The sequence below is a fragment of the Ciona intestinalis genome, unplaced genomic scaffold (assembly GCF_000224145.3).
Source record: "Ciona intestinalis unplaced genomic scaffold, KH HT001074.1, whole genome shotgun sequence".
Lineage (NCBI taxonomy): Eukaryota > Metazoa > Chordata > Ascidiacea > Phlebobranchia > Cionidae > Ciona > Ciona intestinalis.
This window is the reverse complement of record NW_004191395.1, coordinates 19766-33531: the sequence shown is the minus strand read 5'-3', so window position 1 is coordinate 33531 and position 13766 is coordinate 19766. Positions and strand designations below refer to the sequence as shown.

The 13766-nt window shown below is 33.2% G+C and overlaps 2 protein-coding genes across 3 annotated transcripts; both read right to left on the bottom strand.

Moving 5' to 3' along the window:
• Positions 1-1039: 1039 nt before the first annotated feature.
• LOC100187265 (hamartin) lies at positions 1040-12321 on the bottom strand. 2 transcript variants are annotated; one of them, XM_002129523.4, is made up of 22 exons: positions 12060-12321; positions 11402-11554; positions 11177-11321; positions 10470-10610; positions 10002-10125; positions 9261-9334; positions 9110-9202; positions 8342-8484; positions 7904-7992; positions 7647-7721; positions 7312-7381; positions 6605-6697; positions 6310-6424; positions 5927-6019; positions 5464-5614; positions 4796-5087; positions 4595-4709; positions 4029-4165; positions 3226-3389; positions 2167-2292; positions 1915-2077; positions 1040-1344 (listed from the first exon to the last, which is right to left on the bottom strand). In XM_002129523.4, the coding sequence occupies exons 1-22, from the start codon at positions 12279-12281 to the stop codon at positions 1207-1209; spliced, it is 2916 nt and encodes a 971-aa protein (XP_002129559.1). In that variant the 5' UTR covers positions 12282-12321; the 3' UTR covers positions 1040-1206. The 2 variants fall into 2 exon arrangements, with proteins under 2 accessions (XP_002129559.1, XP_026695735.1); XM_026839934.1 differs by lacking the exon at positions 7647-7721.
• A 122-nt stretch (positions 12322-12443) lies between these two features.
• LOC104266429 (N-acetylglucosaminyl-phosphatidylinositol de-N-acetylase-like) lies at positions 12444-13348 on the bottom strand. Its single transcript, XM_026839935.1, has one exon. It carries the CDS (start codon positions 13206-13208, stop codon positions 12450-12452), a length of 759 nt encoding a protein of 252 aa, XP_026695736.1. The 5' UTR covers positions 13209-13348; the 3' UTR covers positions 12444-12449.
• Between the last annotated feature and the right edge of the window lie 418 nt (positions 13349-13766).

Genomic DNA, 13766 nt, shown 5'->3' with positions numbered 1-13766 from the left:
TTAAAACACGATCAAGACATTTAGATATTATGCGCTTAAGGTGTCCCATCTTCCCCCAACTACTATATAATAGGATAAGATGGGACACATTTAGCACATAATATCCAAATATCCTGATCGTGTTTTAAACAGTTAACAACGGTCCATGGGAGTCGTGGAAATACGGTTTTATAATTCATTTAATGTCTTACTACTAAATGGGACGAGACATTAGAATGAAAAAGTGTCCCATCTTCACCTACCCTATTATACTTTTTTAGCGAACGGGAGTTTCAAGCACCAGCATTTTTTCTGTATATTTATATATTGAATAAATATAGCTAGTTGGCTTTCTGTGTAGACTACTGTAGCCTGTGTTAGGGTTCACCAAGTCACATGCATGAGCGTTGGGTATACAGTAGAACTTGGAAAAATGGGACACCTTACCTCTATTTCTTGTCTCATTTAGTAGTAAACAAAGAAAAACCAAAGAATTATAAAACTATAATCCCATAGACCTTGTTAATTGTTTAAAACCTGATCAGGATATTTGAATATTATGTGCTAAAGGTGTCCCATCTTCCCCCAACCTACTATATGTTTACAACTTGAATATCCACCAGGATCTGTCCTCGGGTAACCGTGAGAGTTCCTTACAATCGTACGATTCGGAAAAGTTTCAGAGAGAGCTATTTATCTCCATGTGGAAAAAGGGTTTGTACACGATGGAGGTAAGAGAACAACCATAGTAGAGTGGGGGAGGATGGGACACCTTTTCATTTTATTTTCTTGTCTCATTTGGTAGTAAATAAAGAGCATTTAAAGAATTATAAAATCGTATCCTCACGACTCCGATAGACCGTTGTTAATTGTTTAAAACACGATCACGATATTTGTAGAATATGGTATCCCATCTTGTAGCTAAACTAATGGCGTCCCATCTTACCCCAAAGAACTATGAAATGTAAGCTTGACCACCATCTCTTAATACTCGAATTTGTTTTAGAATGAACCAAAGACGAATCGTCCTTCCCTCATATAGAATTCAATACCGCATACAATGTTGAAAGTCATGGTTGATTAGATATCCCGATGAAATATTCTTCATACTCAGTATATCTTAACCCATTAGACTGAACAATGCTCATCAATACAGCAACAAGTCCAACTTTGCATGAATATAACTTGTGATCACACTGATGTTACATGCAACACGAACGCAGTTTATTACATTCCCTGGGGTTTTAGCTGATTCCATTGTTTAGCATCAGATAGATGACCACTACTACGTATGGGTGGACTTAGTTGTGGACTGGATCCTAATATATGATGATGTTGGCCTTCTGCCTGTATGGCTGACAAAGCCTATTTGGGATAAGTTAAAAGTAAATTAATATTGGAGTGGCCGATGATTTATGTCAGTAAGAAACTGTCTATTAATCCTATCGAGAATAATCTAAATAGAATGTCATAATCATTCGGAAATACTTTTAGATATGTGTGTGTCAGAAACAGAACATGTAAAAACTACTTTTTTTTATTCTTTATGGGTGAAGTCCTTGTCAAGAACCTGGGATTTAGACCACATTTGGCCCATCACCCCAACACCCGGGAAAGCCCCTTTAAGTCCTTTGCTGCAACACATCATCGCACTCAGAAGCGTATTTTTTGCATCATTTTTTATCCGCGTGTGCTTAGAGTTAATACTCTTTTTACCTTGGAGTATGATTTTGTTTTTGATATGGCTTATAATATGGACAACCCATTAGTGACCGCTTGGTTAGAGCAATGTCCATTAAGTGTCCTGCCCAAGGACACATACGCCGATCAGTGTTAGTACCTGGAGAAACTTTGGTTTTCGATGTAGGCGCTTAATCTACTGAGCCACGACGCCTGACGAAAAAAAATACTTTCACAGAAAATATGATTTTTCACCTCAATTGATCTTGGTGCTGAACCCAGGTGAGTTCGTTCTCTTATTGTCATTTCACCCTCCATGGCGCTGAGCTTACTGTAAAGTTCCAAAACTTGAATTTCCAATCGTTGACTAATATGACGCTGTGCAGTGTATTTTGCTTCCATAGCATGTATTTGGACCCTAAAATTAAAAATAGTTATTTATTGAAACAGGAATTAATGATTTTCGCACTGTAAAAAAGCGAAAAAAATTTGTTCTGGTAAACCAACCTTGCCAGTGATTTGACATCTTCAAGATATTTTTTCTGCTCGACGAGAAAATCCTCCTTCTTGTTTACATCTGACTGGAGTTGTTTTACTTGAGCAGTCAGAAAATCGACTTTTGTTTGAAACAAACTGGAATTTTATTGAAATATAAGTGATAAGGGTCATATCCAAGAACTTTAAATTGCGGGGTCCGCAAGTTTTTGCTTAGAAAATGAATGCATATCCAAAACAGAATGTCTCAATAAAAACATACCCTGACTGACATAAATAATATCGCACACAACAGGAAACGCTTAAAATTGGTTTTAAACTACAATAATATGACTTCTTTACTATATTTTAAGAGGAGGGGTTCTAATTTTACAACAACAAAAATTTTTTTAATTAAAAATAAAATTCTCAAAGAGGGGTCCGGACCCCCGTGACCTCCCCCTGTATACGCCCCTGGACAGAAAATACTAAAAAGTATACAGAAATACTAAAAATAATAAAAAAGCTAGAATACTTCTACAGCTTTCACGAACTTTTGTTCATAGTTTTATAAATTGTGGTTTAGGTGTATTTCTACGCTGTATGTTTGGTTGAAACAACTTTTCTGTTTGATGACCACATTGTTACTAATATATGTTCAATATAATTAGAAGATTGGGGTTTGAATTTTGTATAAAAAATATATACATTAGATTACAGCAGAAACAACCTTTTTAACCCTTTGACCACATACTTCTTTTTCTACACAATACCAAGAAAGATGTTGTCCACACATAATGAGTTTGCATAAAATGCTTTGAATAGTAAAAAAAACATAATTCAAACCTTGAATTAAGGTAAAAGAGTGGAAATAATACATACTATTGGGCAACCTTACCGATTCCTAATTATACCAACTTAATGAGAAATATACTCAGGCAAATAAGACTAATGATGTGTTAATAATGTTACGCAATTAGGGTAATACAAATAAAATGCACAAACTACTAAGGTAGTATTTATGTTTTAAGAACATAAAATGCACTTAGCGTGTTTTGTTTCCAGTCATAAAGAAATAATAATCACACTTACTCAGCCTTTTCTTTTAGGAAAGTTTCTTCTCTTGCATATTGGTTGGATAATAATTTAGCTTCAGCAATTTCAGCTTTTGCTTGAGTCTCTGCATTGCGAACACGAACATCTGCTGAACAATTCAATTCTCGTGCTTCCTCCAGTTCTGACTCAAGATTAGTAACCTAATAATATTTTAAATGGGAAGAAATTGCAATGTAACCGGCTTTATCCTTGCGTGGCCGGAAACACGACAGTTATAACACGGGAGTTTTGTTTCGTACATTTCGTGCCAGATTACGGGTTACAACGTATGTTATTATGTGGGTGAATATTTTTTAAGGATTTTTGTTATATATTGGTAATATTTTTGAACAACCCATTAGTGACTAGTCTGACCAGCAGGTTGAAGCAATTACCATTAGTCATTAAGCGCCTTGCTAAAGGACACATACGCCCACTAATGGAGAAGCGAGTCCTGAGGCCATTACCTCTGCGTTAAAGGCAGGCACGCTTACCATTTGCCACGGCACCAGGTGAATTTAAACCACCAATTTAATCACATTGCTTACATGTTAATATTTGGTAATATAAAAATCTAACAAACAAAATTTATAATCATATATTCAACATTTATACTGTATACACTTAATATACAAAACAAATAAAATATAAATTTTATTTTACACTATCTACAGAAATATTAACACAATCAAGTACTTTATATAGCTAACAGCTATCACTGGAAAGTTTCGCATTCTATACCTTGATGATTGTGGCAGAAGGTCTCTTACTTATAAATATTGGTACAGTTTCTTATAAACCTTAAACTGAAGGTCATCCAGTAACTTGTTATTCACCGTTGCACGCATGAGAAGTTGTTCTGATTCAAATAACTTTGATTTTAAATGTCCATGCTCACTTCTCATTTGCTGACATTCATTTTTCACTGTTTGATGATCTAATAACCAACAAAAATAATTACAACAACTGATGAGATTCGTAGCATTGTGTTGCTAATGTGTGTACTACAGTCAGATAATTCATGATCTTTACCATAACCAGTGGTAACTGCGTCAACCAAATTGTCAGTAATACACAACCCTAAACAAACTTAAGGTGAATGAAACATAACACCATTGACCACGTTGTTACTGCTGGTTTCCTTATTACACAAAGATAAGTAACACTTAGAGGCAGTCAGAAAAAAATAAGGGGGGGGAGGGGTTTAATCAAAAAATTTTCAAAAATAGTTTGTTTTAAAAATTTTTTTTTGGGGGGGGGTTTAAAAGGAGGGGTGACGACCCCCGAACCCCCTTGGCTGCGCCACTGCTCAGAGGTATTATATTAACATATGCTAAATTGTGCAATACCAAAATCATTAATCTACCTTCATTCAAAGCTTGGTTTTCCATGTTTAGTTGTTTTACTTCAGAAGTCAAACATTTTACTTTTTCTTCAAGAAGTTTTTCTTTTTCATTGAATAATTTTTCATTGTCCATCATCTGCAACAAACAGTAATTATAACATTCATTTATGACATATGAAATGTACATGTTTTTATGTTTAATAAAACCAATCTGAACCTTACTTTTTCACGATTAACTTTTTCTGACAACCTCAAACCCTGAATTTCTTTCTCCATTTCTCCAACTTGAAATTTCAAGTTTTGGTTCGTCTCTTCAAGAGCTTCAGTGTCATAAACTTTTCTCTGAAGTTTCCTCGCTCGAAGTACATGTTGTTCCCTTCTATGACGCTCATACAACATCACACAGTGCATTTGAAGCACTTGTGATCGTAAATAAGCAGCATCTGCAGCTGTACAGCTTGATGAATCAATCATTGGACGCCAATCCATTTCTTTGTTACTTGGTATTGAAATCCTAAGAAAACAACATTTTCTGGCATTGGTGCATTTACTTAATATTTATTTTAAATATTTTCTAAATGAAAACTCCATATTTAAAATTATTTAATTGTATGATTCTACAACCAAAAACATTCAATTCTATGATTCTACAATGTGTATTTTGAATATTTGGAATTGTTTACATGTGTCTGTGTGTATGAGGCAGTTTTATAAAAATCTGTTTTAACATTGGTGGTAAACTGTTAATAGGTTTGACATGTAAAATGTTAAAAAAACATAATCCAAATAAAGGAGAAAATATGCTTGTAGTTGTCAGTCTTACAATCATCATTTTCGTCAGTTAACATTGTAGACAATAAAAAAATATAACGGAAAATAAAAATTAATACCTGTCTTTATATTTCATATATGCGTCAGCTAACAACTGAACATGTAAATCAAGCAATTCATTTGGAGATTTTTCAATATATCGACTTGTGTTTGGAAGGTTTAACACTTTTTGAGCTGAATCAAAAACTTCTACCTCAAAATCATGATCACCTGAAGTTAAAATGTTATTTATGGACAGTGTAGACAACTAGGAAACAGGTAAATGTAATGATTCTTAATCCCATGTCTATTGTACCCAACAATAAAATTTAAAAAAATTACAATGATATAAATATCTTCTAGAAATAGACTTTTTGTCTCAAAATAAACAGAAGTTAAGCCTGATAAAATATTTGTGTCCTAAAAATTTTAGTTGTTACAAACTTTAAAATACTTTAATTCTTCTTAAATCTGGTACATAAGATTAAATCAGTTAATTTAAAACCTATTCTAAACTTTTACTTCCATTTAAGTAAGCCTTACTTTGTTGCTTTGTTGTTTTAACAGTTTCACCATCTGCTGGTTGTAGACCAGGTGAAAACAAAGTCATTGCATCTTCTCCACCACAATCTAAAACTAAACAAAATGTTGAATAAACTATGAAGGTTAAAACTTTTTCGCGGTATTCATGTTTAGGATATATTTATTCTGTTACTTCTGCTACCAGGCATAACGTTAATAATCTTTTAATGGTTCATCTGGTATGAAAAAAATAGTGTATTTCAGGCGTGTAGTCTGCCATCTGCCAAAACTTTATCAGGAAATGTACATTACAATTTTCAAAACAGATGATACGGAAATATTATTAGATCATATCTAGTAGCAGAAGCCGTTAAAATATATGTTTAGTTAAAAATAGAAATTACTTGCAATATTTGAGCAGCTAACGTCAACAAAGGCTTCATCAGCTTCAGTTCCGGCATCAGTTTGTGAAAGAATATGAAGTTTTGTTTTTATTAAGTTGGATGGTTGACTTGAATCCTTTTGATAAAAAAAACAAAACTTGAACACTTAGGCAGAATGTTATGTCACATGACAGATATTTCATTCTACAGTTGCAAGTAGTACTGAATTGTATTGTAAATGCCTTTTAAACTGAAGAAATTTCCAAATACATTAAATGTGAATATATAAAAACTAACCTTATCACATTTCACTAACCTCAGTTTTAGTGATTGTTGTTGCATTGTCAACATTTGCTTGTGTTGAGTCTAGATCAGATAATGCTTCGTTTGTAATGACAACAAAACTATCCTGGGTTTATTAGAATGCAATTAACTTAATATAATCCTATCTGTTTATAAGCTAACAGACAATGTATGTTTTGGCATACAATAACAAAGAATATGTTTTTCTTTTAATAGGGGCAACAAACAGCCAAGAAGACAGTGTATAAATAAAATGATAGACAAGAACATTAATTTCTGTTTACATATTTTTGGAGTAATTTTTACTGTTTTTCAGCAACTTACATGTTAATCCTACTTTAAAACAAACTATTAAAAAGTTACTTACATTTTTAAAAAAATTGTTTTATTATGAAGTTACAGGCAATGATTGCGTTTATATTTTTAAGTTTTATTTGACTATAATAAAACAAACTGTTATTAACTGATTTGTGTTTAATTTTGTCCAGAATTATTTCTGCAGCACCAGCTTTACTGAACTACACACACCACAATGCTATTGGCACTAGTTAGAAAGAGTTTTTTTTTTTTATTTAAAAAATGGAATGCTTTACAATTAAAATTACAGAAATGTTCTGTGTTAAGCATTACTAAACAAAATGATAATTGCACTTTTAAATTGCCAATAACAAAAGTTTTGAATAAAAGTAAATATAGTTAATTATAGATTCCAACTCTCACCACTTTTGTTTCTAAGTTTTGATTTTTCATATCATCTTTTTCTTTTTTGGGGGAAGAATAACTAGAAGGACTGAAAATGTTTCGATGTATAATGAGTTAGATAAATCTGTATAAGTACTAAACAGCTACAGACTATCTACAGCAAATAAACTCTACAAACTTAATGTTAGGGGGAAAAGAAGTGCATTTCCATAAATATATTATCTTATTTCTTATGGCAGCAAGTTTATAAAAAAGCTTCACATTCATGCAACAAATTACACCTACATTCACATAACAATTAACATTGCAAGCAAAAAAAAAAAAAATTAATAGGAATGTTTCGAATGTTTTACCTCGGTGAAGAAACAACTAAAGAAGGAAGAAAATGTTTGAGGGGTGTTGAGGTGGCTGATGCTGTCTGATGTGGTCTGGAGTGTTATGTTTTGTTTATACAATTACAGTTGCTAATTGCTAGTTTACTACATTTGCTTAATGCAACAAACATGACCATGCAAAATGTCTAAGTAATTAAATGCACTCGGAATTAATGAAACAAGTACTGGTATCCAGTAGCGCATGCGTTTCCATATTTTGAAATACTGCAAATAACCTGTTAGGAATAAACCCATCAACATTTGCCATGGATAAAGTTGAAGGGCGACTGGCAACTGATTCTTCTTGAACAGGTCGTTCATCAACCTAATATAAAGACAAAAAAGGGTAAAAAAAATGCATTAAAATGAAAGGGAAATAACATTTGATGAAAAGTGACTGTATTGATGAATGAATGAAAATGAATGAAATTTATTTTGTCACTTTGGTTAATAAAGAACAAGAGAGTTAACAAAAGCGAAAAGACGGGTTGTAACGGTAAAACAACAGCTGTTAAAACACGATTATTGATAAAAAAGAAAGAAATAATGTTTGGGATAAAAGGCGTGACCGTTACACCCTACAGACGATAAATAATTATGGGAAATCTAATTTAAATGTTTAGTTTAATCAGTTAACATCTTTATAATTCTTAAACTGTTTTTGCACAGTTTACCTTTGAAATTTCTGCACTGAACTTGAATGGTTCGTTGAGTTTAGAAGATGAAATTGTTGGTGACATCTTCCTTGATGGAGGAGGAGTTGAGAGTCCGATTGCAACCGAAGGACTCCACAGTGATTCTACACATCCTGATTGATCTGTGATTTACATGTGTATAATTGCCATCTATACGTTTTTCTAAAATAGTTTTTCGTTTCGAACAACCTTCGAATATTGCTTGTTATTATCTTACATTTGTACTATAAACCTCGCCCATCAAAGTAAAGTGAAAAATAATTGATGTGCACATACAGTCCCCAGTAAGCTAAATATACAATAGTGTAATTTATTCGAGTTAACGACTTAGCAGCTTCTATATTTCACTCAACAATTTGTTTCACACAATACCCTCAAGAGAGATTGTCACAATCAAAAATTATTATGTAAAGGAAATAAATAGAATTTTACTCTGTAATGTGCATCCTAAAAGATTTTTTCTTAATTAAAATTGAACTTATGGCCATTAAGCTTAGTGTTTATGCAAAGAAAATATTCCAAAACATGTATATATTAAAAAATGGAACACTGTCCTTCATTCAATCTTTGTAAAACATATTTTCATAAAAGAGTAAAATCCTATTAAATCCACATTTTAATACTTCCCTAGCAAATTGCAGAAACCTTATAATAGTCTAAATGAGACAAAAAAAACTGAAGTAGTTACACTTTTTTAAATATCTTATCCAAAATTTTGAAAAGGGGAGCAAAGATCACAAAACTCACCACTTTCACTGAGAGATCTTCTTGGTTTTAATGCAAACACTGGAGCTGTATCTGAAGAACTTGTACGTGTTGTATGACTGATATTCAATGCAGCTGAAAATGCATAAATAAATAGTTCACACTAAAACATAAAAGCAATTAGAGTACAAACCAGAGTTTTCTGTTGCATCCAACGAGATTCTGTTTATATCAGCAATAATTTCAGGGCCTTCCAGTTTTCTCCATCTGATTTAAAAAAGTGTTATCTGGCTTTTCGGAACTAGACATATGAGATTACATTATATCAGATAGTTGACAAAACTTAATGTAATAATTTCCCATTTAATTAACCTTTCCAGATTTAACCAAAACTCGATGATCTGTCACCCCATTAAAATGACATTACACCATACGGGCATAAGAACTCTTAATACAATAAAAATACGAATGTTTAAGCGAAGAGAGCTAATAGGCAGAGCTAAGATGTTTTTCTTGGTTTTTTTTGCTTATCAGGCAAGATTTCCTAAACATTTTTATACCAGATAATCGAGTATATGATGAATGTAATGTATGAATGAATGTAACTTACTTTATCCTCGCGTGGCCAGAAAACGACAGTTCTTATCACACGGGTTTACACCTCGTGCCAGCTTACGAGCTACCATGTATGTTACTTCATAGGTGATTATTTTTTTTTATTTTTTTATTTTTTTATTTATGGCTGATACTTTAGACAACCCATTAGTGACCACTGGGTTGGAGCAATTGCCGTTAAGTGTCTTGCCCCAAGGACACATACGGCCACAATGGCAGCAGCGTCGAGCCTTGAACCTATTACCTCTGGGTTACAGGCAGGCGTGCTAGGTGCTAACCACTATGCCACGGCGCCGAACATATGATGCAATAACTTCACCTGTCACTTGAGATTTCTGCATCCGATGAATCTGTTATAATACGAGGATGAAGCCGAACATGATCAAGCATCGGTTGAACGCTGTTTTCAAATATTCGAGACTTTTCTTTCTCACTGGTTCCTCCTATGGTAAACACCATCATAAAACACAAAAGCTGTTTATAACAATAACCATAGAATGTGTTATTGCTTTATTAATCAATTTCAATTAAACCTGGACCTGAAATCACAACTCCTTTGTAAAAAACTATTAAAACCGATACTAAAGAAAATCATTAAGTTAAAACATACTTGTTGTACATAACACAATAAAACCATGTACAACTTTAAAACTACAAGAAAAACTATTACCCAAACAAAAGCAGCTCAATCTTTGTACAAAATAAAAAGTTTAATTTTAGTGTAATATTTTTTTAAAAAAACAAAAAAAATATATATATTTATGGATAATATACATTATAAGTTTACCTTTGTTTGAGCTGGATGTTTGTGGGTGATAATACTGTTGCAAGAATTTAATAAAAGAACACGGAAACATGCCGTATAAACATAAGAAGAGAGCATAGACAGCAGTGTGGAGATGGATGAGGTTCGCTTCATTTGCACCAGCTACAGCAAAAACATTTCATTGATGTGCCGTATTATTTAAACAATCCACCATGGATAGTTTCAAAGCAGCTGCCTCACTATGCCTAGGGATGCACATTACAGAATAATTAGGTATTCTAGGATATCCTAAAATACTTTATTTCGAATCAGTTTATTGACCCTTTAATGGATCATGAGCTGTAAAATGACCAAAAATTGTACTATTGGGTAGTTTTTGCGTCATGAAACGTATAGCAGGCTATGAAAAGACGTTGCGAAACGTTTACTCTCGAAAGTCCCACAAACACAAAAATATTTTTTTTCAAAAAAAAAACACAAAAATATTTTTTTTCAAAATTAATAAGTTTTAAAAATTGTTATTATATGAGATGACCAGTGATGACATCATTAAACAGAATACCGAATCTCGTAATTAGATTCGAATACAAAAGAATTCGAATCTCACAGATTCGAAATTCTGTAATGTCCATCCCTAACTATGCCCCACATGATAAATAAAGGTAAACAGGTGATTACCAACACTTTAAATCCTGGAACAGGTTTCCAAAATTAATAAAAATTGATACCTGGTTTGAGTGTGTGCCATGATACAAGACGAACATAAATACGGAATAATGATTGCAGGTAAGTTGAAAGTTGACTTGCAACTTTTGGTAGAAGAGTAGCTACTGTGTAAAGTGCAGACGTGATGGTGGGCAAGTCAGTATCAACCTGAACATAAATAAATTTAAAAACAATTTAATTTAATTTATATAAAACAGAAACACAAAGTAATTGAATTTAACACTCACCTGCAAACACTTCAGCACAGTTTGAAATGGTCGTGTTGATATAATTAGTGGCGTCCATATTGGTTCACTCCTGACTATATGGCCAAACAAACACAGTGCTTTAAATCTTGTCGATACTTTTTGTAAATAATCATCCATTTTATTCATCAACATCTGTAGAAATAAATTAAAACATCAATGTCTGAATTGTTCACTTATTTCCAATTTGTAAATATAAGTATAAAAATAGTTGACCTAAATAAAATAAACCATGTATTATGTACATTTATTACATGATAGTGTTACAGGCCTTGTACTTTAAGGAAAAAGTTAAAATTGGAGTTGACTCTGAGTTTTACAAAAGCAAATGATGACTAGCTACCGACAGTGGACATGCTACAAAACCTTTCAAAAAATGGGATCCCACTGATAAGTTTAAAAACGGTTTATACCAGACTTAAGGCTTCTACCTTTACAGTTAGGACAGGTTTTTCTAACTGCCCAATTTATTAAAGATAAATATGAACGGTTGTTTGGAGATGACTTAGCTTTCTACACAAATAGCAGAAAACAAGTAGTGGAATAAACAGGCATATAAATATAAAAAAGATCATAGTAAGACCGACCAAACTAAAACTGTAGTAGCAGTAAGTAATAAAATAATTGATATGATCATTACCTTATGCTGGTGTTGTCGTACCATACAGAGTAGATTTCTTGCAATAATATTACCAGACTGAATGTAGTAATCCACAAGACCGTGTAGCAACCAAGGCTCGCGTACAGAACCAAGATTATCTCGTACAAGAGCCGTTGTTTGTTCCAAGACACTCAGATCAGTGGAATCGAGCAATTGATAAATTTCTGCCATATCTAAATGACCACTTAGTGAGCTGGCCATTGTAAATATTATTAATACGATGGGAAGTCTTAATGATTTTATCTAAAAAAGTTTAAAAAAATGTTTAGGCTATCTATAGGCTATAACAAACATTTTTAAAACATAATTTTTTTTTAACATAAAGGTCTCCCTATATAAATGAAAAGAAAAAACATACACCTATTTTTATTACTTTTCATTTAGTTCCACAGTTGACCATGTATTTATGAGCATATTTCTAGAAAAGGCCACAATTAACCAACGAAACCAAACTAACTGAGTTCTATGACATTGCATGGCAGATACTGCTTTAAAATAATCAGCAAACGATGAGAGTACAACAACTTGAGATTGGTTCAGAAATATAATCGTGGGAATAATATCAAAGATTTGAAGGTATTTTCTAACAATAGGTACAGTTTCAAGCACAAATGGTGTAAAAGAAGCTGACAGTGTACGCTTCATCATAAACTTTACGGCCGAGTTAACAGCAATATGATTGGGGTGACCAGATATTCCACTTTCATCGAAAGTGAGCAAAACTTTTGATTTTGATTTACTTAAATACTCCAGTAGAACCTCACTAATTTCTTCTGAGCTCCAGGTACGGTTTGGGCCATCGTGAAACTTTGTTAAACAATGAACATTACTGTGTTGTAGACCCAGTTTTAAGCAGCTTGAATGGAATTCCAAAATCCTTTTTTCTCCCTGGCCATAGTAGTTACCACTGGACAAGCATACAACGTGAACCGTAACTTTCTTTTCAAGCAATGCAAGTATGGTTGGTGCAAAGAAGAGACATTCGTCATCTGGATGACTAATTACCAGCAATGCGTTGTCACTTGCAGACAAACCGAAAAATGGCAGCTGACATTGTCCTCTTAAATACTTTTGTGTGAATAAAACACATGATAAAAGTATTACAGAACATAAGATTAATCCAACCATTCTAAATTGGTGGTAGTTTGGTAGATACTAACATAGCGTTAACTGTTTACATACAAAAGCTGTGATACAAGTCATACCACAGGTAAGCAATTACATAACGCAGCTTCCGTTAGGTGGCAGACTGTAGTGACGTTATAAGCGCTCGCTCGCGATTAATCTGTTTGAGAACTTCGCTTTGTGGCGTTACGGCTAAAGCGTGCAGTTCTCTGGAAAACTATTGTCTTGTCGTAGACACTTAGAGGAATTGCTTTTGAATAGCCAACATTAAAAATAAGTAGGCTGTTGTGCAAATGTATACTTGTTTCCACAAGGAGGAAACAGACCCATTAGGTCCACCTGGTCCACTGCTAAAACTTCCCAAGGCTGGTTTGTGGTGATGGATTTTAACTCCTAAGCAGCTACTTTCATTTTTGCTTTAAATCAGAATTCTGGACGTTCCTAGAACTATGGGCCTATACCTTAATAACCTTTATAAACAGTTTTTTTGAACTGAATATTTGGTTGCCTGTTGGATCAGAATGTATAGGGCTATAGGCCTATGGGAGCCCAACCTTGTCA

Excerpts from the sequence above, each read along its gene's own strand:
- LOC100187265 (XM_002129523.4), bottom strand. The coding sequence starts at position 12,281 with ATGGCCAGCTCACTAAGTGGTCATTTAGATATGGCAGAAATTTATCAA. Across the intron at positions 10,611-11,176 it reads ATGGCACACACTCAAACCAG|CTGGTGCAAATGAAGCGAAC; the intron begins GTATCAATTTTT and ends TTTTTGCTGTAG. Across the intron at positions 2,293-3,225 it reads TTCCTAAAAGAAAAGGCTGA|TTTGTTTCAAACAAAAGTCG; the intron begins GTAAGTGTGATT and ends ATAAAATTCCAG.
- LOC104266429 (XM_026839935.1), bottom strand. The coding sequence starts at position 13,208 with ATGGTTGGATTAATCTTATGTTCTGTAATACTTTTATCATGTGTTTTA.